This window comes from Macrobrachium rosenbergii, chromosome 37 (genome assembly GCF_040412425.1).
Source record: "Macrobrachium rosenbergii isolate ZJJX-2024 chromosome 37, ASM4041242v1, whole genome shotgun sequence".
Classification (NCBI taxonomy): domain Eukaryota; kingdom Metazoa; phylum Arthropoda; class Malacostraca; order Decapoda; family Palaemonidae; genus Macrobrachium; species Macrobrachium rosenbergii.
Window position 1 is genome coordinate 4,993,678 of NC_089777.1, and position 25,608 is coordinate 5,019,285.

A 25,608-nucleotide genomic window follows, 5' to 3' on the forward strand; every position below is an offset into this window, starting at 1 on the left:
CACCTGTCCAGGCTGTCGGCGTTGGAGGGTGGCCAGACCTTGAGTGGAAGTTCTCTTCCCCCTTCCATAACTCTGTTACCTTCTCCCAAGTCAAAAAGTTTTGACGTTGAGGGGGGGGTCTGGGGTCATAGGTTGCACGGTCTTTTTCATGTTGTTAGCCTAGCCTTTCCTTACCCACTCTTTAACATTTGACGGGTGTCCCTAGTTTCTCCCTGCGTGAGGGACGTCGGTCTCCACAACCGACACCCCGTGGGGAGTTTCTATAAGTGTCCAGGGGGTTTTTCCCACCCACCTGGCCACCGCTTCTCGACCCCTCCATTTTGTTATTTCCTCCCTGTTCCTTAGCATTGGCGTGTGATCTTGACTTCTCCCCGCGCGAGGGACGTCGGTCTCTTATGACCGGCACACCGTGGGGAGTTTCGGCCGGCGTCCAGATAAGTGTTACCCACCTATCTGGCCTCCGCCTTTTGGTTTCCGCCATTTTGCTAGTGTTTCGTTTGTTCGCTTTCCTCAGTGTTAGCTAGAGCACCGAACACAAGTCCAGGGATACTATCTTGGCTTCCGCTAGGTTCATTCTCCGCTGGGTTTGTCAGATCTCCCGTTGTTTTTGTACATGTTACCAATCCGGTGGGTATGGTTTTCGGTCGGTTGGCGCTTTTCACTACCTGTTCTCCGCCACAGGCGTTGAGAGTTGATCCAGTTTTGGGGTCTCCTCTCCGCCTCTTCCGCCGCTACCATAGGTATGAAGTAACGGGGTTTCTGAGACAACCAGGGCGGAGTATCATAACCAGCCAAGTACTGCTGTTTACATAGTTGACCATTCTGTAGCTTATCTTTACTGAACCACTGCCGGATTCCGGCAGTGTTTATTTATTATACTATAATTATATTATTGTTAATTGTTATGATGCATGATCCTAGGTTAAGGTGTACTGTTACCGCCGGACCAACTCCGGCGGTCCTTAACTTATCATTATTCATGTATTGTATATTATCTTTATTCAGTCGGAATATCTCCGGCGGGTTTTTGGATTGTCTGTAAGCATGCTCCATCACCCATATTAGGTTAAGGTACCTTATCTCCGCCAGCTCTACTCCGGCGTGCCTTAACTAGCATACTCATGTATCATCTATCCACTTACAGATGGTACGCTGTCAGGAGCCTGGGTGCACGGCGGTCCTTCATCAGCCCTACGGCCATGTAGTGTGCCGATCCCACTCCGGCTGTGCGGTTCGCGTCGGGGACTTGATCGTCTGGCACCCAGATGGCTGTGAGGTGTGCTACGCTCTGTATGAGCAGGTGATGGATGAGTCGGTAAGCTTCAAGTCCGCTAACCTTTAGTCTCACTTGACTTCATGGCTTATATTGATGAATATGGCGTTCGGTGTTCGTTCTAGTAAGCCTTTCTTCTCTTTCAGTCTGACCGTACTTCCCGCGACTCTTCGCTGTCGACCCTGAAGGCCTGGGTCGGCGGGTTCAGGAGGAACGTCCCGTCGGGGAAACCCTACATCCTTTCAGAGGGGATCTGCAATCTCCTCTACCCCGGCACCCGGATCTCAGCTGCAGTTCCAGCGGAAGTAGCCGCCCCTTTGATAGAGCAGATCCGGGTAGATACGCAGCCCTCCCAAGATGATAACCTGTGCGAAGAGGTGGCGAAAGAGGTGGCAGCCATCAATCTAGACACTGAACCCATGAACGTCGAGCCGGACCAGGTAGAAGGTAGGGAGGTAAGTGAGGCAGGGGGAGCGAGCTCCCTTTTCAATTCTTCTTCCTCTTCCTCTTCATTTCAGGGTTTCCAGAAATCTGCTTACCTTGAGGACAGGTCGAGGTCTACTGTCCCCAAGGTGAAAACCTTGAAAACTAAGGGCTTGTCCAAGTCCTCTAGACCTCACAAGTCTAATCCTGTAGCTCCCTCGAAGTCACGGGCTCTTAGTCCGGTGGCTTCAACTAGCAAGGCTGCTCCCCCTGCCAAGGGGTCGAGATCCAGGGCGGTTAAGGTGAGTCCCCCTCAACCTAACTTTGACCCTGAGGCTTTTGCAGATTTCCTTTTGCAAAAGCTTGACAAGAAGGTTGAAGCCAGGATAAGTGACCTTTCCTCTCAGCTCGCTTCAGGCTTGAAGCCTTCCGATGATCATTGGAAGTCTTTAGCTGAGAGGATGCAGAACCAGGAGAACGTGCTCTCCGGGTTCGTGCGCTCCGGAGTGGCGGCTCAAACGTACGCCGTTCCGGATGCCTACAGCCTTCCTCCCTTTGATAAGGGAAACCCTTGGCGTCTGGCTCTTCATGCCCCTCGGCATGAAGATACCCTTACAATCGAAGGCTTGGGCACACGCAGGTTGGAAGAATTGGAGTTCTTCCCACCCGACCTGGTGCCTCCCTACCCAGGCTATGCCAGACTTACCGAAGAGGCTTGGATCAGATCAGGCAAAGTCCCGAAGGAGACAGTTATTTTTCCTAGGGACCAAGCCCAATCCGCCTTGCTGCGCACTCACGGAGTGGGAGGCGGAGAACACCAAACTGACCCCCTTCAAAGGGACCTTCACTATGTTCTCATTGCGTGATGCTGTCCCTACTCCCTGCATGTCTAAGGCAGCCTTGCTGACTTGTCAGGCAGGCATCGAGGGTAAACCGCTGCCTCAACTCCGGGAGACCGATTCTACTTCTTGTCTTCCCGGAGATTCGAATTTTGGTTGGGAGCTCCAGCCACGTTCACGGTGTGCAAACTCGACCCCGAGTGCGCTTCATCTCTATTCAGTGAACAGCTTCCCAAGATTCCGGAGGCTCTTCTAAAAGCTGAATTTGAGGCCAGGTGCAGATTGAGTCGCTCCATGAATTCCTTGTGCCTGACAGAGGCAACAGCGGTCACTTACAACGAAGAACCTTTCTTCCAGGTCCTAACCAAATCCCTGTTGGCGGGATTCCAGGCGGACCTGTATGACTTTATCGTGGCGAGGGTGAATTGCCGCAAACACATTTTCGCGGACGCCACCATAAGGCATGAGCCCAATAGGCTCATGAAGAGCTCTATTTGGGGTGCCAACATCTTCCCCGAGAGTGAAGTGAATAATGTCCTGGCGGAGGCAACCAGGGCAATCAAAGCCTCCGCTCCCGCTGGGGTCTCCCTTTCAAAAGGAAGGCCACCGAGTCCGCCGGACCTCAAGCTAAATTGGGGAAAAGGTTCAGGAGATACAGAAGACCTCACACCCAGACCGTGATGCAGGCTGTACCGGTCTCCCAGGTCGGTCAGCCTTCAACTTCAAAGGCCCAGCCTCAACAACAGTTTGTGCTGATGCAGCCTGCTCAGCATACCCTTGCTTCCCCAACCTTCGTGACGTCTCCGGCTTTCAACGCCTCGTTTGAAAGCCAGGGGGCGTTTTGGGGCTTTAACAGGAACGCAAGGGGAACCAGAGCCAGAGCCTCCTTCAGAGGTAGGGCTTCATCACGTTCCCTCTCTCGAGGGAGAGGAGGCCGGGGCAGTAGAGGAGGTAAGCCCTCTCCCCTCCAATGAGTTTTCTCAGGTAGGCGGGAGGTTGTATCTTTTTCGGGACCGATGGACCTTCAGTCCGTGGGCCCACAGCATAGTCTCCAAAGGTCTGGGATGGAGCTGGAGCAAAGGTCCTCCTCCACTAGTCAGATTCCATCAGTCCCCATCCAAAGCTCTCCTGGACTTTGTAAAGGACCTGCTTCACAAGAGGGCTATAAAGAAAGTGAGACACCTGAAATTTCAAGGCAGACTGTTCAGCGTTCCGAAAAAAGGCTCCAGTCAGCAAAGAGTAATCTTAGACTTGTCTCGTCTCAATCTTTACATTCAATGCGACAAATTTCGCATGCTTACAATCTCGCAGGTGCGAACCCTACTTCCTCGTGGAGCCGTCACCACCTCTATAGATCTTTCAGATGCATATTATCACGTCCCGGTTTGAGAAACTTCTCTCCTTACCTAGGGTTCAGACTAGGAAAACAGGCCTACTCATTCAGAGTCATGCCATTTCGGGCTCAACATAGCGCCCAGAATCTTCACCAAACTGGCAGAAACAGTAGTTCAGCAGTTACAGTCCCAGGGGATCATGTTAGCCACATACCTAGACGATTGGATAATTTGGGCATCCAACGCCGAGGAATGTCAGAGAGCAACAGCCATAGTGATCAACTTCCTGGAATCCCTAGGCTTTCAAATAAACAGGGAGAAATCCTGCCTAGTTCCGGAGGCTCGATTTCAGTGGCTAGGAATCCAATGGGATCTGGACTCACACAAACTGTCTCTTCCGCCAGCCAAAAGGAGGGAAATAGCCAAAGCCACCAGGCAGTTCCTCAAAAACAGGAAAGCCACTCGCCGTACCCAGGAAAGAGTCCTGGGTTCTCTTCAGTTCGCATCTGTTACAGACCTGCTTCTGAAAGCCAAACTGAAAGATATAAACAGAGTGTGGCGGAGACGAGCCAACATCAGACTCAGAGACAAGGTGTCCTTAATTCCGCTAGTGTTGAGGAAAAGACTTCGGCCATGGTCGACAGTCAAGAGTCTATCAAGGTCAGTACCCCTCCAGTTTCCTCCTCCATCACTGGTGATTCACACAGAAGCTTCTCTAAGCGGGTGGGGAGGATATTCCCAACACAGAAAAGTTCAAGGAACGTGGTCCACAATGTTCCGCCAGTTCCATATCAACATTCTCGAAGCAATGGCAGTATTTCTAACTCTGAAAAAACTACGTCCATCCAGACAGATCCATATCAGGCTGGTTCTGGACAGTGCAGTAGTAGTGCATTGTATAAACAGGGGCTCCAAGTCGAGCCGGATCAATCAAGTGATGATAGCAATTTTCTCCCTGGCAAGAAAGCATCGTTGGCACTTATCAGCCACCCATCTGGCAGGTGTCCGAATGTCATTGCGGATTCTCTATCCAGGACAACTCCGCTGGAGTCGGAATGGTCTCTGGACAAAACATCATTCGAGTGGATTCGACATCAGGTACCAGGTCTCCAGGTAGATCTGTTTGCCACAGAGAGCAACAACAAACTTCCATTTTACGTTGCTCCCAATCTGGACCCTCTTGCTCACTCCACAGATGCGATGTCAATAGATTGGAACGTGGCAGAAAATCTATCTGTTTCCACCAATAAACCTGTTGATGAAAGTTTTGCACAAGCTCAGGTCATTCAAAGGTCAAGTGGCCCTGGTAGCACCCAACTGGCCGAAGAGCAGTTGGTTTCCTCTTCTTCTAGAGTTGAAACTCCGGTGTATTCAAATACCCAGGCCAAAGTTGACTCAAATAGTACAAACTCGGACTGTGTCAGCTTCAAGAATTCTAAATGCCCTGGCTTTATGGACTTCATGAAATTCGCTGCTCAGAGAGATGCTAATATTGATCCTGTTAATACATTGTTCTTAGAATCAGATAAAAGGGACTCTACTCTCAGACAGTACGATTCAGCAGTTAAAAAATTAACATTATTCCTGAAAGAATCTGAAGCTAAAGTGATGACCATGAATCTGGCAATCTCGTTCTTCAGGTCATTATTTGAAAAAGGACTGGCTTCTAGTACTATTACTACAGCAAAGTCTGCTTTAAAAAAGATATTTTTACATGGTTTCAATATTGACTTAACGGACTCATACTTTTCATCAATCCCTAGAGCATGCGCTCGTTTGAGACCAGCAACCCGTCCACACACGGTTTCCTGGTTCTTAAATGATGTACTGAAATTAGCATCGGACACTGATAATGAACAGTGTCCATATTTGAGTCTGTTAAGGAAAACGTTATTCTTAATTAGCCTAGCTTCAGGTGCCAGAATTTCTGAACTGTCCACTCTCTCTAGAGAACCGAACCATGTTGATTTCCTCCCGTCAGGAGAAGTTCTACTATCCCCGGATCTAAAATTTTTAGTTAAAAATGAAGATCCACAAGATAGGTGGTCCCCTTGGAAGGTTATCCCCCTTCCACAAGATCCGTCCTTATGCCCAGTCACTACTTTAAAGGCTTATTTACATAGAACTTCTAATGTAATGTCTGGTCCTCTTTTTGTCAAGGAAAAAGGAGGAACCCTTTCCTTAAAGGCCATCAGACAACAAATACTGTATTTTATTAAACAAGCTAACCCGGATTCAGTACCTAAGGTTCATGATATCCGAGCAGTGGCCACCTCCACTAATTATTTTCATAATATGAACTTTGAGGAGCTTAAAAAATATACGGGTTGGAAATCACCATCAGTATTCAAACGCCATTATCTTAAATCTCTAGAGGCCCTAAAATTTTCCACAGTGGCTGCAGGAAGCATTGTCCCTTCCGTCCTAGATTAACCTATGCAATCTTAATTATCCTGTCCTTTTCCTCTCTCGCCTACCTGCCTCGTTTACTTACCTTGCCATCTATTCTTAGGTCAGGCATGCTTCACAGCCTGATTCCTGACCATGTTATATTTTACGGTTATTATCTTTGTTAGCATTTAAGTATCTTGGTATTTTCCAGTATTCTGTATATATTTGCCCCTTGTTATTGACCATGTCTTATCATGTATTGTTAATCATGTCCTATTTTTGCTACTTGGATAATTAAACTCAGTTTGTACTGATAGTTTTATTTATCTCCATCTCAGTAGTTGTTAGGGGGTTTCACCAAGCTTTGTATGATTCTCTGTTACTATTTCACCGGGTGACACAGGTCAAACCCAGAAAAGGGATATTGACAAAGGAAAAATCTATTTCTGGGGAAGACCTGTGTCACCCGGTGACCCACCCCTATTCTCCGTTTCCCCCCCTGGTGGACATACCAAGCTTGGGGGGTGGGTGCTAACCCGGAATGAGACTAAGATGGCGGCCGAGGTGTTGGTTGGCTGGGCGATGGGCGTTGGATATGCGACGGCCCCTCACTTTCCGGGGGTTTTTGAGACTGGGAATCTCTACAGGGCAGAGGCCTGTGGCAGTGGCAACACACTCACCCTTTGTGTATACCGACATCTATTTTGATTAACAGATGAGCGAACTGGGGGTAGTAACCCCAGCATTCCTGATAGCTTTTTCTCTGGTATTTTTAGCAATACTTATACCTAGAAATATGTGCTTAATGGATATTTCACCGGGTGACACAGGTCTTCCCCCAGAAATAGATTTTTCCTTTGTCAAAATCCCTTTTTTAAACCACCCATGGCTGTGGCAATAGATAAAGGATGAGGTGATATTATTATTATTATTATTATTATTATTATTATTATTATTATTATTATTATTATTCAAAAGATGAATTCTGTTCATGTGGAACATGCCCATAGGAGCCACTGACTTGAAATTCAGGCTTCCAAAGAATATGGTGTTCGTTAGGAAGAAGTAAGAGGAAATGAAGGGAAATACAGAAAGAAGAGATCTCGCTTATTAAAAAAGAAAAAAGAAATAAAATAAAAATGTATTACAATGCAAGCTGAAAATGATTACGGTAGTAATGCACTGCATCTCTGCTTGAACTTTTGAAGCTCCAATTTGATGATGAGAAACCTCAATTCACCATATTCTTACTTGCCCCAGATATAAAATACTCTACAATTCAAAGGGTTAAGTGCATCTCATGTTATATTCCTGAGGCAAATCTTGAAGACAGCCACCTTCAGCAGATTTACTGATAATATTCATCATTTTAAATTTATTCAATAAAAGTAATATTTCAAGTTTGTATAAAATTGTGAGAGCCAGCCCAATGAGAGGTAAGGATTCTCATTCAGTGGTCTGGTTAAACTACTTAATATGAAACTGTAGCTTACCAAATATGATAAAATTTTATATTAAAATAAAAAATTTAATGATAAAAATATAATTCATTTAAGCCATTCAGAAGTAATTTTATTTAATTTCTCAGCTGTCTATCGCCAATATGAAGGGATACAACTCTCATAGTGGTTACAAGTGTTTTTAACCTCTCATCAATTATCAAGCAGTACTTCTGATTACAAAATACATAATCAAAAACTGATGTCAGTGTTCTATTACTATTAGTTTTAGTCATTATCTTCTCTTGTCAAATAGAACGAGTAATGAGTGTTAACTGCAAAGCATGCATAAGGTGCATTAAATGTAACACTGATGAATTTCTCTGGACATTCTTCACTTGATCTGGAAAATTGTTTTAACAAAAGCAGTCCTATAAATAATTATTGTAAAGAATGTTTCTTGATTAATTTTTTAAGTACAGTGTGAAAGAAAGAGCAGCTATCTCAGAATGCTTATGTAATGAGCAGTATGATAATATTAACTGAGACAAACACCTGTACTGTACTGTGAGACTTGCAATGTAACTGTTCATAAAAATCTGCAAAAGACTTACACCAAAATTCTTTGTTCAAAACAAATGGTAGCTTTTATTAAATCTATTTTCAAACTTTTTTATGTTTGCTGCTTTATTTATAAATACAAAACTTTTAGTGATAAGATGTTACGAACAAAGTATTCTGCGGTACATGGGGTAATGGATATGTTGTGTTGCATTTACAGATGTGCAACATAGGTTACATAGATTTTGTCCATGGATCTTTTGTGTAAGTTCTTTTACTAAAAGCTAAGCTAACACCCAACAATGTTGATAGCAGAATCAGAGGAATCTGTGAAATATGCAAACAGTGGAAGAGTAAAATGGAGAGGAGAGAACTTAAATTTAACATAAAACAAAGTTTACAGTGACTGGAAAGAAAGCTATGGAAACATACAGTGACAAAAATAGCCAAGTGGACTCTGTTGAAGTGTTAGCGTGAACTCCTTGCTGTGCACTGAAAGTATTGGACAGTGTCTCAAATAGTGCTCAGAACTGCAGTAAGAGATTTATGTTGTCCATAGTGTAGCAGAGAAGCCAGTGGTCAAGAGAAAAGGTGGGGCATCATGTAGTGGTAGAAAGGCAGGTCTTACAAGAGGCAGAATATCTCCATTACTTTGGGGACACAGCTGGTGGTGAAGCAGGTATTGACAGGGAAGTAAAAAAAAAAAAAACTGAGTAGCAACAGCCTGGATGAAATGGGAAGAGACAACTGAACTACTGGTACATACAAGTATCCCATAAGTTAACAAAACAGAGACTCATGATACAGGTACATGCATAAGGCAGAGATAAGGGCACTGACAAAAAAGAGGGAGATTCTGAAAAGTTGTGAGTATAAAACGCCAAGATTTATAGCCAAGAGTGTGGTGAGGAAATTGCAAAGACATGTTGTCCAGGGACTGGAAAAAACTGAAATCACAACCACTGAGATGGTTTGGACAGGATGAGAGGGGATGAGGGGCAGTTAGTTGGTAAAGTAGTAGTTACGGAAGTTAAAGGACAAAGGCTTGTAAGAAGACCCAGGAAATCATGGAAAAGGAGCACAGATGAAGATCTGAACTCGATGTATTCAGTGAAAATGCACAAGACAGAATGCTGTATAGCGGAATTCGATAATTTCATGTATTGACCACACAAAGGGAAATCAGAATCACTTCCTTGCCTGAAATATAACTTGGTGATACATTCTACAATGACATACCTCGGTTTAAAAATGTTAAGTTGGGAGGAAGGCCTGAATAGTCTTATAACTTTGAGCCAGGAGCCCTGCCACCAAACTTCTTGCGAACAATGTCCACTACTTTGTGTCCTTCATCATAATGTGGCTGCAGAGCATCTTTCACCCGTTTATACCATGCTGCAAGTATCGGCCTTCCCTCCAGTATATCGTATCCAGCCATACCTTACAAAGAGAATAATCAAGTGGTTAAAAACATGTGTAGGAAAATAATCACATCATATAAAAAGCTAAATTCCTAATTTCTGCACAGATATATAGCTGCAGCATCTGTAAATTGCTAGTTATTGGAATAAATATCTGATGTTTACTCTTGATAGTGCAGTATTACTGTAGGATATGGTAATGATTTTTAAATTTACAAATACAACAAAAATGAATAGGGTTTACATCTTGACAGTAATATGCCTGTGGTTATATACTTCACAGTATTTAATATAATAGAATACTATGCACAGGTCTGTAAAATACAGTAAAAGCCCAATTATTCAGTAATTGATTTCTCTCCAAGAAACTCAACTATTTTGCAGATTTAAAAGATACTGTTGTCCAATTCTGACTCTTATTTGGGCAGTTTGCTTCAAATGGTTTGGACTGACTTCCAAGAGGAAGCCTGCTAGTCACCTCAGGTGAGAGACATCATGAAACGGATTCGTTCTCAACATCTTATCCTTTATGACTGGGAGATACTGACACACATATAAAAAAATGCTTGTGTAGTTTGGCTGTCTTTCTAATGGAATTCACATTTGTGTAAGGCAGCAGTTTGGAATAGTCAGCGAATTTTATTGGTGTTAAATTGGAAACACTGTTACGCTGTTGCATTCTTAAATGGCCTACAAGGGTTGTAAACACACTAGAATGAAGAAGCAACGTTGTAAAGAACTGCAAATCCATGACAAAACAGAATTATTACAAAAATTGGATAACTGGTAGTGACAAAAAATTTTAATGGAAGCGCACAAGAAAACCTTTTCTTCTTAAGTATCAAAGGATAGAGGTAAGTCTCAGAATTTCATTAACCCTTTAACGCCGAAGCCCTATTTACAAAAACGTCTCCCGTATGCCGGCGGCGTTCGGTGAGTTAGCGCCGAAGCGGAAAAAAAGTTTTTTTCAAAAAATCACAGCACGCTTAGTTTTTAAGATTAAGAGTTCATTTTTGGCTCATTTTTTTGTCATTGCCTGAAGTTTAGTATGCAACTGTCAGAAATGAAAAAAATATCATTATCATATATAAATATTGGAATATATGACAGCGAAAAAAAAAACTCATATATAATTGTATACAAATCGTGCTGTAAGCAAAACGGTTAAAGCTAATGAGTTAATTTTTTTTAGTTGTATTGTACACTAAATTGCGATGATTTTGGTATATAACAAATTTTAAAACGATCAAAGCAAAACAGAGAAAATATTATCACAAAATGATGCATGAATTGTGTAACGTGGACGTAAAAAAAATGTTTTTTTCAAAATTCACCAAAAATCGAAATATTGTGCTAGAGACTTCCCGTTTGTTGAAAAATGAAGCTAATTGATTGAATATTACTAGACTGTAAGTGTTTTAGCTTACAATTGCAGTTTTCGACCATTTCGGTCGAGTTAAAGTTGACCGAAAGTCGAATTTTTTCTATTTATCGTGATTTATATGGAAATATTTCAAAACTGATAAAAGCTACAACCATGAGTTATTTTTTGTTGTATTGTACATGAAATTGCACACATTTTCATATATAAAACTTTATGTAATGACTAATATAAAGCGGTGCAAATATTACGACAACGAGACGAAAGAATTTCTGAGATGTTCGGCCGAGTTACCGTGCAGACGTAAGGAAAATGTTTTTTTCAAAAATTCACCATAAATCAAAATATTGTGCTAGAGACTTCCAATTTATTGCAAAATGAAGTTAAACGATTGAATATTACTAGAATGTAAGAGTTTTAGCTTACAATTGCGTTTTTTTTACCATTTTGGTCGAGTTAAAGTTGACCGAAGGTTGAAATTTTGGCAGTTATCGTGATTTATGTGAAAATATTTCAAAACTGATAAAAGCTACAACCATGAGCTATATTCTGTTGTATTCTACATGAAATTGCACACATTTTCATATATAAAAGTTTATGTAACGACTAATGTAAAACGATGCAAACATTACGACAACATGACGAAAGAATTTCTGAGATGTTCGGCCGAGTTACCGCACGCATGAGCGTAAGGAAAATTTTTTTTTCAGAAATTCACCATAAATCGAAATATTGTGCTAGAGACTTCCAGTTTGTTGCAAAATGAAGGTATATGATTGAATATTACTAGAATGTAAGTGTTTTAGCTTATAATTGCGTTTTTTTACCATTTCGGTCGAGTTAAAGTTGACCGAAGGTTGAAATTTTGGCAGTTATCGTGATTTATATGAAAATATTTCAAAACTGATAAAAGCTACAACCATGAGTTATTTTCTGTTGTATTCTACATGAAATTGTGCACATTTCCATATATAAAACTTTATGTAACGACTAATATAAAACAGTGCAAACATTACAACAACGTGTGAAAGAATTTCTGCGCGGACGTAAGGAAAAAAGTTTTTTCAAAAATTCACCATAAATCAAAATATTGTGCTAGTGACTTCCAATTGGTTGCAAAATGAAGGTAAATGATTGAATATTACTAGATCATAAGAGTTTTAGCTTAAAATTGCGTTTTTTTACCATTTCGGTCGAGTCAAAGTTGACCGAAGGTTGAAATTTTGGCAGTTATCGTGGTTTATATGAAAATATTTCCAAACTGATAAAAGCTACAAACATGGGTTGTACTTTGCTGTATTGTACATGAAATTGCGCACATTTTCATATATAAAACTTTATGCAACGGCTAATATAGAACAGTGCAAAAATTACGACAAAATGACGAAAGAATTTATGAAATTTTCGGCTGAGTTACCGCCATGCGTAAGAAAAACGTTTTTTTCAAAAATTTACCATAAATCGAAATATTGTGCTAGAGACTTCCAATTTGTTGCAAAATGAAGGTACATGATTTAATATTACTAGAATGTAAGAGTTTTAGCTTACAATTGCGTTTTTCGACCATTTCAGTCGAGTCAAAGTTGACCGAAGGTTGAAATTTTTTGTAGTCGGCGTGCAGTGCGTCCCTCGGCACCCAACAGACAATTTTAGTCGACGTATGATACGTCCATTAGGCGTTTAAGGGTTAATGTCTTGGCAGAGAGGCTTAAAAAACCTAATTTACGCAAACTGAACTGAGTACTGTATGAATGGGTTACTGCTCAACTTGGAAATGAAAGGACCTAGACGTTTTATGAGTTATGAAGATCAAGGAGCTGTGCACCTTCTTGGATGGTTGGCTGACCCATTTAAAGACCCATCATGGAACATGACAGACATTGTAAAGTCCCCGCTAAGCGGGTCTTCTATGATGACGACCCGTTTTCTATACCGCTCCCATGGTAGCAGGTCAAGAGGGAGCAGCCATGCTGAATCAACCAAATTGATCTATGTAAATTTATACTTGTTACTAACTTATATTGCATATGTTTCTTTTGCACATGTACCAGATTGTTGTTGGCTTGATCATTGTTCATTTTTATAACTCAAATTGTATTTATTCATTGTAATTATTGTCAAGAGTAATTGACCTCAGGTCACCCTGATTCTCATTGTATTCCTCGGCGTGACGTCAGTCCGTTGCTATATAAACCGCTTGTGTCCTGAATAAATCAGCAGTAATTTTTCTCCTGCTCATTATTTAGCACCTTTAAAGTGGTGACCCCGGAGTGGCTCCCAGAGCCATTAGCAGACTCATACGGCAACTTAGTCTTGGCTCCATGAACTACCCACGCTCCTAATGGACTAAACACGGCGCTGTAACCGGCGTTCAGGTGTGCTGACTCTCGTCGGCAAATCACCAACTTCATTAACGGACTCACACGTGAGTATTCCATTCCAATTAAGGGTGCTATAGTGAGCATGGACTCGGACATTCCCTCCCACGTTCAGTTAACTGCGAACCTCGCGGACTCAGACGTTGACCTCCCGCTCATATCACCCACGCCCTTCCCCGCACCTAGAATCACACGCTCCTCCACGCCGCTACCCGCGCCCCGCACGTTGCCCTGCTCGGCGGGACAAACAAAAGCCGCCCTCGCCATAAAGCTGCCGCCCTTCACACAATGAAACCCATCATCATGGCTTTACAGGGTCGAGGGTCAGTTTAGGTTGGCGGGACTCACGGACGAGGTGCTGCAAGCTGACGCCATTATCAACGCCTTGCCGGAGGAGGTCTACAGGAAACTCATCCCGTAGGTGTCTGCCGCACGTCCCGTCACCTACCGCCACCTGAAAGCATCCCTCGTCGAGACCTGCTCCCTGCCGACCGCCCGCGCATTTGACCTCACCACCAGCCCGCGGCATGACCAGACCATCAGGAGACGTGGGGCGTGATCCAGGACCTCCTCACCCTCCCTGGCACCGACAACAGTGGCAGGCAGTCTGAGATCAGCCTGTCGAGGGAGATCCTCCTCCGTCAGCTCCTCTCGGAGGTCTGAACACAGATCCTTGATCCCTACATCATGCCGCTCGAGACCTGATTAGGACGGCGCAGCAGCTGACCAACTCCGCAAGGGCGGCGAAACAGGCATCAGTACCCGCACACCCCATCAGTTCCATTCAGCAGGGGGAGGGCGCAGAGGAGGAGATAAGTGTCGTCACCAAAAGGCGGCCAGCATATCATCACAAGAAGAACCCACCGGGCCCTTGCTACTACCACCAGCGGTACGGCAAGGATGCCCGGAACTGCCAGCCCCCTTGCTCATTCGCCCATCCAAAAAACGGGGGAGGCGGCGGCCAACAGAACAAGCCGCCATGGCAACAGAGGTACCCAGGAGCCCAAAACCACTAGGCTGCCTTCTTGACGGCTGTCAACGGGTCCCCCATCCTCTCCTACGGCACCAAGTTCCTGTCGATCTCCATCCTTGGCTGGAGGTATTTGTGGAAATCCATCGTCGCGGACGTAAGGACCCCGCTCCTGGGTTCAGATTTCCTCGCCCACTTCGGGCTGGCAGTCGATGTTGGTCGCAAGTGTGTCCTCGACACCGACTCCTACCAGTCCCTCCCACTGACACCAGGACCCTGCGTGCCTACCATCTGCTCCGTCGCCCCCCACCAGTACACCCAGCTGCTGAGAGAGTTCCCCGACATGTTCAAGCCCAAGCTCTGTCAGGTACCCGGGTCTCCAGCAAAACATGGCACCTACCATCACATCAAGACGAAGGCCCCCCCTGCACACGCAGTTCCGGAGGCTTCCCCTCGGCGCCTTCAGGAGGCCAAGACGCCTTTGCCAAGATGGAACGGATGGGCATATGCAAGAAGGCCTCCAGCCCGTGGGCCTCTCCTCTCCACATGGTGCAGAAACCGGATGGCTCCTGGAGACCCTGCGGCAACTTCAGGCAGCTCAACCTCGCAACTGAACCTGATCTTTAACCCCTGTCGAACATGCAGGATCTCACGGCCTCCTTTCATGGGGCCAAGGTATTCACTAAATTAGACCTTTTAAAGTCTTACTTTCAGGTTCCAGTTGCTCCAGAGGACATCCCGAAAACCGCCATCATCACGCCCTTCAGGTCCTACGTGTTCGCCTTCTCCACCTTCGGCCTGAGGAATGCGGGGGTGACTTTCCAGAGGCTGATGGATAGCATCCGGGGGGTCCTGAACTTCTGCGTCTGTTACGTGGATGATATCCTCATATTTTCCAGGTCCCACAAAGAGCACCTGAGGCACATCAGGGTGGTCCTGCAGCGCCTGCAGGAGAACGGCCTCGTTGTCAGATTCGACAAGTGCACCTTCGGCATCGAGAAAGCTGACCTTCTGGGCCATGAGATATCCCCGGATGGCGTCCGCCCGCTCGCATCAAAGGTCACAGCCATCACCAGGTTCCCCACCCCTACCTCCGTCAAAGCCGTCCAGGAGTTCCTCAGGATGGTAAATTACTACAGGAGATTCATCCCCGGGATTGTGCACACCATGGCTCCCCTGATGGAGATCCTGAAGGGCCAACTGAAATCCTTAGTATGGGGACCCAGCCAGCAGCAGGCCTTCTCCCTGACGAAGGCCGCCCTCGCCGAGTCAACTGCCTTGGCCCACCAGGACCCCAGCGCTCCCCTCCAACTGATGACAGACGCCAGCAGCATTGCCTGCAGAGCCGTCCTGAAGCAGATCGTCGCTGGCGCCCCCCAGCCCATCACCTTCTTCAGCAAAAAGTTCACCCCCGCAGAGGCCCGCTACAGCACCTTCGACAGGGAACTCTGTGCAGTGTATTGGGCGGTACAGCACTTCAAGTTCCTCCTGGAGGGTACGCCCTTCACAATCCGGACGGACCACCAGCCGCTGGTCCACGCCTTCACCAAGCAGGGGGATGCATGGTCTTCCAGGCAGCAGCGACACCTCACGACCATCGCGGAGTTCACCTGCTCAATCAAGTACCTCCCCAGCAGGAAGAACCCTGTAGCAGACGCCCTCTCCAGAACTGAGCTCAATGCGGTGCAGCTCGGGATCAACTACAGGGACCTCGCCCGGGAACAGGCCGCCGACCCAGAGACTCCAGCCTACCGCACCACCATCACGTCCCTAAAGTGGAAGGACGTGGCCTCGCCCCTGGGGGACCAAAACTCCTGTGCGACGTCAGCACCGGCCAGCCTCGCCCCCTGGTGCCCGCCTCCCGCCACCGTCTGGTATTCGACATCATCCATGGGCTGTCCCACCCCTCCAGCAAGGACGACGGCCAAGCTGCTGACAGACAAGTTCGTCTGGCACGGGATGCGGAAGGACGCGAGGACCTGGGCGAGACAGTGTATCTGGTGCCAAACCAGCAAGATAGGGCGTCACACCGAGTCTGGGGTAGGCGAGTTTCCACAGCCGGGTAGGCGGTTTGGTCACATACACATCGACGTCGTCGGCCCTCTTCGCCCGTCAGGCGGGGCCAGATATCTCCCGACGGTCATCGACCGCTCAACCAGGTGGCCTGAAGCGACGAGGCCCTCCTCTCCAGCTGGATCAGCCGGTTCGGCGTCCCGGACCACATAACCACCGACAGGGGCCCTGCCTCCCTGTCTGAGATGTGGTCCGCCCTGGCACGCCTGTTGGGGACATCTCACCACACCACCACCGCTTACAACCCCGCAGCCAACAGTTTGGTGGAGAGGTTCCACAGGTCCCTGAAAGCGTCCCTCATGGCCTGCTGCACCATCGAAGACTGGAAGTACCAGCTGCCTTGGGTCCTCCTTGGGTTGAGAACTGCCCCCAGAGCCAACGGCGACCCATCCGCAGTGTAGAAAATCTACGGGAAGCCCCTCGTCGTCCCGGGTCACGGAAGATTGGCACAACCCGTCAGTCCAGAGGCTTCATGACATAGTCGGCAAGTTCGCCCCCTGTAAGCAGACGTACACCGACAGGTCAGTTGCCTTCACGCCCCCTGGCATGTCCTCCACCACCCACGTCTTCGTCAGGGACGATGCTGTCCACACCCCGCTAACCAGGCCCTCCAGGGGGCCCTTCTGCATGCTTGAGAGGAACAGCAAGGCTTTCCGCCTCGCCCTGCATGGAAAGGATGATTGGGTGTCGATCGACCGCCTCAAGCCCGCCCTCCTGGAGGAAACGGCAGATGTCACCGCGCTGCGCCCTCTGCCAGAGCAGTCGCCTCCGCAGCCGGGCTGCCGCAAAAGGAGACCACGGGGCTGCCCCCGGCAACATCTACCCACACCCATAGCCAGCCGCTCCCATGCACACCGCAACCCCCAGCTCACTTTGATGCATGGATTGATCAGACGTTACTGACGTCTTGGGGGGTTGAGTATTTGTACAGTCCCCGCTAAGCGGGTCTTCTATGATAACAACCCGTTTTCAATACTGCTCCCATAGTAGCGGGTCAAGAGGGAGCAGCCATGCTGAATCAACCAAACTGATCTATGTAAATTTATACCTGTTACTAACTTATATTGCATATGTTTCTTTTGCACATGTACCAGATTGTTGTTAGCTTGATCATTGTTCATTTTTATAACTCAAATTGTATTTATTCATTGCAATTATTGTCAAGAGTAATTGACCTCAGGTCACCCTGATTCTCATAGTATTCCTCGGCGTGACGTCAGTCCGCCGCTATATAAACCGCCTGTCCTGAATAAATCAGCAGTAACTTTTCTCCTGCTCATTGTTTAGCACCTTTAAAACATCACTAGGGAATTAAGATTTATGTTGATGACAAACAGCTCTTGTGGAGGCTGTTGATCGAGAGTCCAGGAGACTGGAACAAGGTCATCTACTGCTCTGGATCCCTGTTATTGTAGCTTCAGTCTGCAAGCAACTTTCATACATAACTTAGAGAGCAGAATTAGGGTAACTGCCACATTCTCTTCTATTTTAGAATACAGGCAGTCCCTGGTTAATGGCGGGGGTTCCATTCCCGGCCAGGCGATGCTAACAGAAAACCGCCAATAATTATGGTAATAAATGTCATTTAAGACGTCGTAAGCACCAATAAACCGCTTACCGGCACCATTAACCGCTTATCAGTGCCAATAAACCTCTTCCTGATCCCAATAAATTGCTTACTGATGCCGATAAACTGCTTATCAATGCCGAAAATCACTTACCGTCACCAAAAATCTTGTTAACAACGTTGTTAGCCAAGCGCTGTAAAACCGGATCGCTGTTAACTGATGCCACCGATAAGCAAGGACTACCTTTTGTATGTAGTCGAGTTGTGGGATTGTATGTTTCAAGTTTTTATAGTGCATCACAGACTTACAGTGACGCCAACGTACAGCGGATTCGATCTTATGGCGCTTTTTCAGCACGGTTAACAGCATTTTACAGCACCATAACTTGATGTTGCATCAAGTTATGGCGCCAAACATCTAGTTACTGCGCTGTAAGTACTGTTGACAGCGCTAACAAGTTAATGGCACTTATGCCGCTGTAACTTGATGCTACATCACGTTACAGCACCGTAAGCACCGTTAAAGTGCCGATAACACCAAAACACCGACTTAAAGCGGAAATCAACTTACGGCGCGGCACTGGAACGGATCCCCCACTGTAAGTTGTGGACCTACTGTATTCCAGTAAGAGAACTCTTCAGTTATACTGTCATCACTAATGGCAAAGATGTTAAAGTATCCAGTGGATAACTTTTTTTTAACCAGCAAAATATGTTTTAATCTTGGAGGGTAGGAAAACTGGTTGTAAAAAAAAAAATGTACAGAAAATACAGTATTTGCAACACAGTTTAGCAATCTTTTAAAACAAATTGAATTTTTTAGGTATACCAAACTCAAGGGTCTTTTGCACAGCAGTATCTCTGGTACAAACTAGTTTTCATTGAAGGTAGTTTAGTGACATGCCTTCTCTTTCTCAAAGCAAATCCTAGAAAAGGAGATATCTGCCAACATGTTGGGCTAAAGGTTCAACCACAATGTCACCTGAAGGGAAGACAAGGCAACTGACTCTACACTTCTGCTTCAATTAAAGAATGAAATGTATTCAGTGCAAAGTAAATCAAGAAACACTTTACCACCTCCAACATGGCAAAGGTGGCAAGAGGAGCTAGAGGAGGAGCTGGAGGCTAATGAATTCTTCATTCCAAAGATCAGAGCATTCACCTATTCCATTACTCTTATGCAAGTGGGTCACATGAAGCCATAATGAGAGCATTGTCTCGGGAGTGAAAACTATGGTAAACCTTATGGATGACAGCAAGTGCCAGGGAGTACCCTGACAAACATTTCTGAGACACTTCTGTTCATGTATAATTCAATGATCTCACATAAGTGTGTTTCCAGCTTGGTCTGTTACAGTTTCAAAGGTATAGGCCTCCAGTCCCCCTGGTTCCACTGAAGAAGAGGAGAAGAGTGTTTCAGCCCGGCAGGACGACTGCTCAGAACAGCAAAGGGTCGCATGCCCTGAACCAGAAAATAAGAGCAATGAGTCAGGGTCAGGAGATGTAAGCAGGCAGTCCCGGTTAGCGTTGGCCTCGGTTATCAGTGATCCAGTTTTACAGCACTTGTCTATCAACGACGATAACTGGATTTTCGGCACCAATATGCGCAGATCTCTGGTTGTCAGCGCCAATAACCGGGGACTGCTTTATATTAAGCAAGGTCAAAAGATGTATGTGCAAACTGACCATGGTCAACATCATTGTCCTCACGCCTAAATCTATCAGCAGAGACATGCCAGAACTAGTGCTGGGCCTGAGTGAGACACCTGCAAGCACTACTGCACTAAAGATGCTAAACCAAGAGGGGCTGCGATTGATTAAATGATATTTACGTAGATTGGCATCACAACCAGTATGGCGGTCAGTGCAAAAAATTAATATTTTGAGTAAAAAAACTTAATGTTACACACAGCATTTATGCATCCATCCATGCTTTCACACCTTACAGCTATAAAATGACACTGAAAAAACATCAATACAGAGTAACAGACATGCTACAGAAGACTTGAAACACTGTGCACAAAACATTTAAATTTCATAAACAAAGCCAGTTTTCTCAAAGTTACATATGTCACTATAATTTAATATAACTTTGTCTCCAAACACCTTGGAAATATGATAATTACCATCCTGTCTTGTCACATTATGACCAGATATACTCTTAATTCCCCATGACTGGGGCATTTGGCCAGCATATGCCCCACAACCAAGGGAACCAAGGAATAATCACAAAATGGCTGCCTGTCCTATATAAAATACCAGGTGTTAAACAAGTAAGACCAATCATAGTTAACATAAAGCTGCCTCCCATTTTTTTAGCACATAATTATATTTCCATGGGAAGTCAGCCTGATGACTTTTTATAATTTTCTGGTTACCACCAGCCAGCCCCCTCCTCAAACTTCTTCCTGAAGGTAGGGAACTAATCTCTCTATGGCAAAGGAATTGCCCTTATAGAATTATTTAGCAGTCCTATTTGCCAACTTGCTGGCTCTTTCATTACTTTGAATCACTAAAAATAATAAACTTCCTTTCACTTCACACAAAAAGCTTTTTCAACACTATTAGTCAATAGATTGGAAGACAGCAAATACTTTCCACTCCACAAAAATGGAACCCAAACTAACTGACAACATCAGTGTTCATTTGATGTATCCTTCTTACAGAAATAAAAATAATTACAAAGACCACTTTCCTGGCACCTTCCAAACAGGAACAATAGAATAACTAAATGATTGTACTTTTCCAACTTGGCCTCTTTCTGGGTAATTTATGTCAAATCAATTTCAACGTACAAGAGAATGGACGTAACCCTTTGTGATGATTACAGTAATTTGGAAAATAAGTTCTTTCTTGATTTGAGAGCTGATTATAAAAATATGTCTAAACATAAACAAAGCAATGTTGTCCGGAAATAAAGCTCCAAAGGAATCTCTCCTCAATGGGAGAAGATTAAATACTCCGGTCACTACTTTAATCCCTGCACTACAGATACAGTTCATAGTATCAAGTTGGTGTATCCTTCCCCGTAGGAGGGGTAGTGTCAGCAGCGCACCTCATCCTTTAGCTGCAACCCCTTCCAGTCCTTTTACTGTACATCTATTCACATTCTCTTTCTTCCATCTTACTCTCTACCCTCTCCTAACAATTGAGTCATAGTGCAAGTGAGGCTTTCCTTCTGTTGCACCTTTCAAACCTTTTACTGTCAATTTCCATTTTAGCACTGAATGACCTTAGGTCCCAGCACTTGGGCTTTGGCCTAAATTCTAAATTCTATTCTATTCTGATGTTACCTTTCATAGAACTGATACTGTATGCAACAGTAATCACTTTTAATTCTCACCAAAAGATAAGTGATAAAACATTTAAAAAATCCAAAGATTTAAAGCATCTGGATTTATGATCAGTCAAATGAGAAACCCATGGCAATTCATAACCAAACTACTCCAAAGAATCTTAGTTTCTGCAACAGGAAATTTATTGACTGTTACGTTTAAATTGGGGTATGGGTGAACACCCCTTATATGGCAGAAATGAATCACTACAGTGTTTGTTTTTAGCAAACTTAACGCCATGAATTTCAGCCCATTTCAATATACTGTACTGTTAATGCCTGGCTATTTCTGTTTTCCCATTAATGTTTAATGAAAACACAGCAGCACTTACAAGACTGTCCTGTGGAACACCTTGACATTTGATATTTGGCAATGTTGACCTCACTTGTACTTGATATCCTCAAAACTTTAAATATGCTTTTATATGAAGCAGCATAATCCTAAAATTACAGTCATAAAGATCTTGCAGAAAAGCATGTCTCCAAGTAGTGTGATATTCTTCTTCCATTTGAAAAACTCAGCCACATAATAATGCTGCTAATCTTTTTTTCCCATTTTTTTCCACAGGCACTAGTGGGCTACAGGCTGCTCCATGAGCAAGAGCCCATGTTGGCATAAGCTATCAAGACACTGACATGATGTTAGGTTGCAAAGGTTTCACAGATGGAGGACTCCATTCAGACCAAAACATCAGTGGTGGAATGCACTTCTCTGAATCCAATCTGAGGTGCTGAAATTACTTTTGCCCTCCAAATACCATTCTTTTTTTCTATTACCTTAAAAAGGCATGTTATTGCTATGAGTCTATAACTGGATACCAACACTGCCCTTCTGAGGTTTAACAAAGGGAAATACTCTGCATTTCCAAAAATTGGGAACAATTAAGTTCTACAAGGCTTCTATTGAAGTACTGATGAAAAATGGTACATACTATGTCAAGGCATATGGAATGTCATTTGGACCCAGGCCTGAATCTTCTAAATCTGTCAAAGCCAATTCAAATTCTCTCATGTTAAAAGGCATATGGGAGGGTTCTTCCCTTTGTTAGGTGAAATCTATTTTCCTCATTTCTCTGTTGATAATCTGCATAAGGCTTACTTCCTAAATGCTTCGACACTTTAGCAAAATTTGTTGCATGTCTATGTGTCCAACTCAACCACCTGCCATTACTTGACCACCATGTTAGCAAGCTTCAACAACTGAACCAGCCTATTACAGATAACCCTATATAAAAGACATGGGTTTGAATTCTTGGAGGAATAAATTCTTTTTCTGTATGTTCTAGAAAGTGGTTAAGTTGTTTCTGTGTTTGGACATTTCACTTTATTAGGCATACATTTTGGTTTCAATATTATTATTAATAATCATATTTACCAATAAAAATTGATAATGGTTGACCAACCAAACTGAGAGGGAAGGGGGTTCAATTAGTTGGAATGTTTTTAATATCAACCATGACCTCGGTCCTAAAGATGCCAAATAATTGGACTTCTACTGCATACAGAGGAGAGAGATTTTCTATAAATGTGAAAAAGAAAGTGGACAGTACTGGATATATTTAATAAAAAGGTTTTGACGTAGGAAAAACCTATTTTTGGCAGTTGCTGTTGAGTCCTCAAGGAGTTACCCTTCCATGGTCTACCAGAGCTCCATGGTGATCAAACTAATTTCGAAGAATTCTCTTTCAGCTGGTCTCGTGGCCAGGTATTGTGTCGTAGCGATAAACACTGTAACTCTTGATGGAGTATGTAATCGACTCAAAGATAAGGGAGCACTTTCCCAAGTCTTTACAGCAAGGCTGTATACCCAGGTTCTTCCATCGCCAAAACCTGCTTAAAAGAAGAAGTGATTAATGCGCATGCACAGTCTGTCATACTGTTAATAACAGACCTGTGCAGAGACCAACAAGCATTACTTTCTGTTGGTCATTGCTGGATGATCCCTTGCCCAAATCCCATGCCTTTTCATCAGGGAAGTTGGGGGGTTTTGAGGACGCAACTGTTGAAATTTGTATTATGTAGAAGAAGGATATTATGTTTTGTTGTGTTTGTATTTAGTAATGAAAGGCATTGTTTGAGCTGTTCTGTGTGATTAATTGTAAGTATACGTGTAATAGTGCTTAACTACCAGTATCGGTTGTTTGTCCGGTGGTTAGTTGAAGGTTTGGTGTCAGTCAAAGGCGGCCATGAACTCAGTCTCTTCATAACCTTGATACAGAGTGGTTCGAGCTAGTGGGGACTCGAGAATGCAGCCATAATTATTGGTGTCTACAAATCCACTTAAGTACTGTATTCCTATTCATCTTAAAGTACATTTAGGGAAACTTCCTTTAGGAGATATGCATATATAAATGTAAGGAGAAGTTCTGGAGATGGGCTTTGGATGAGGGTCGTGAAATAGAGATTGTCCTCACGCCAATCTGACTACTGTACATCGAGCTAGGAACAATTGAATGCACCAATAGTAAATTTATATTGTTTGTTTAGTTAATATACACAATGCAATACATTGATTTGATCACAACTTGAACTAGCATAAGAATGAAGTAACCTGGGTGTCGTAGTATAAGACTTAGGCAATGATTGGGTCAGTATGTTTCAAATCGTTTAGGCTATTCGATAACACTGACGATTTGAAATGCTATACGTATTCTGAGTGAGTTGGAATATCAAAGAAAAATAGGTTTTTCTTACGTCAAAATCTGCTTTTTGATAGCATAGCTGGTTGTTTTGTCCTCAAGGAGCTTTACAAAGAAATTGGCGGGTAACGAAAAGGCTAAGCTCGCAATTTTTAATTCCAACACCACAAAGAAAAAACATTTCTGGTCCAAGGTCAAGCCACAAATTTCAAGCCCCATCTTTATTCCAAACTCTCAGGTTTTGGTACCAAAGAACAAGAAACTATACACGAACTTATATTTTAGGATGTAGTTCTACAGTGGCTTACCTAAGCATGCTGGGTTTGGTTGCAGTACTGTCGCCCTTCTCCTAGTGATACTTAGCATACTCACCTTCAATAAGACCCCTAGTTTTCTGTTGTAGTGCCTAGGGACTAACCATACCACCTACTGATACATACTGTAGTTGAATTTGTTCAAGCTCATGGGAATAATGTTTTTTACAAATACTGTCTCTGATGACCATCCTGTACATTCGGATACTTCTTCGAAAGAGACATTTCTGAAGAAGGCCAACAACCTACTTACTTTCCTAATATCATGTGACCTAAGAGAGGAGTGTGGATTTGCCTTTTTAATGAGAGACACTACAATCATTCTCAGCCCTTGTAGGGAGAGTGGTTTGTTTGTGCTAGGGTGTAGGAGAATCAGACCCTCTGGGATGTTTGCTGTGACTTCTAGGTAAACCTTAAGTGCTTGAACTGGGCATAATGTCTTGTCTGCTACATTGAGTTTTCTTTTCAAAATAGGGGATTTCCTTCTTAAAGGATTCTCATTCTTGGCTAGGAATGACGGACCAAAGGACAATAATAATTGATGGTCAGCTGTTTGCACAATGCATCGTCCCGTCTAACAGAGCCCAATTCACTAATATGAGCTCCTGAAGCTAACACAATCAAGAAGATCAACTTTTGCAGCATGTGAGTTTTGGTTATATTGAATCTGCTGAATTGAGGGATTGATAGAAGTCTAAGCACCTTCTTCAGGGACCAAGTAATTGGAAGTCTTTCGGGAATGGGTCTTTGTAGTTCAAAAGACCGGAAAAGGGAAGTGACAATTTCTATATTAGTAGAGTCAAGCACAATTCATAAAGCAAGGGTTCTGTTAATGCTGCCTTGTATGCCGTAACTGTTGTAACAGCACCTGTCACCTGATGATCCTCCCAATGTCCTCCCAACCTGTCAATGAGGCATCTGTCTGTATTGTCACTCATACAGACGGAGGAGTCAGGGTGACCTATTTTGTCAGAGATTACTTCCAGGTCCAAGGCCGAGGTATCTCCCCAACTTTTTTAATCTTTTGGTGAGGCCAGTCTCACATCTTTTTTCTTGTATGCAATAACCAGAATTTGTTCACATTATTTTGTTGCAATCTGAGTACTGGATCTATTACTGATGCGAACTGCAGCAGGCTCATCATATGAGGGGCAGGCGTAACAAGGTGGCAAGCGCCAGGCGGCCGAACTGGTTTTTATTGTGAGCGAGCAGCTAAAGTACAGCACTATCCTGTACACACACTTTGTCCCCTTATGTTACTGGCAAAAGGT

General features: G+C 44.1%; 2 protein-coding genes across 5 annotated transcripts in view; one reads left to right on the forward strand and one right to left on the reverse strand.

Annotated features, from left to right (window-relative positions):
- LOC136825259 (glutathione S-transferase theta-1-like) overlaps nucleotides 1-25,608 on the reverse strand; it is a 138,584-nt gene that overhangs the window by 5,839 nt on the left and 107,137 nt on the right. For all 4 annotated transcript variants that reach the window (XM_067081312.1, XM_067081314.1, XM_067081313.1 and 1 more), the window contains one exon: nucleotides 9,500-9,700. In XM_067081312.1, coding sequence (XP_066937413.1) covers nucleotides 9,543-9,700 — 158 coding nt within the window. In that variant the 3' untranslated portion in view covers nucleotides 9,500-9,542. The remainder of the gene's footprint in view (nucleotides 1-9,499; nucleotides 9,701-25,608) is intronic.
- Nucleotides 1,011-2,562, forward strand: LOC136825257 (uncharacterized). The gene is made up of 2 exons (XM_067081310.1): nucleotides 1,011-1,315; nucleotides 1,420-2,562. Exons 1-2 carry the CDS (start codon nucleotides 1,145-1,147, stop codon nucleotides 2,560-2,562), a joined length of 1,314 nt encoding a protein of 437 aa, XP_066937411.1. The 5' UTR covers nucleotides 1,011-1,144.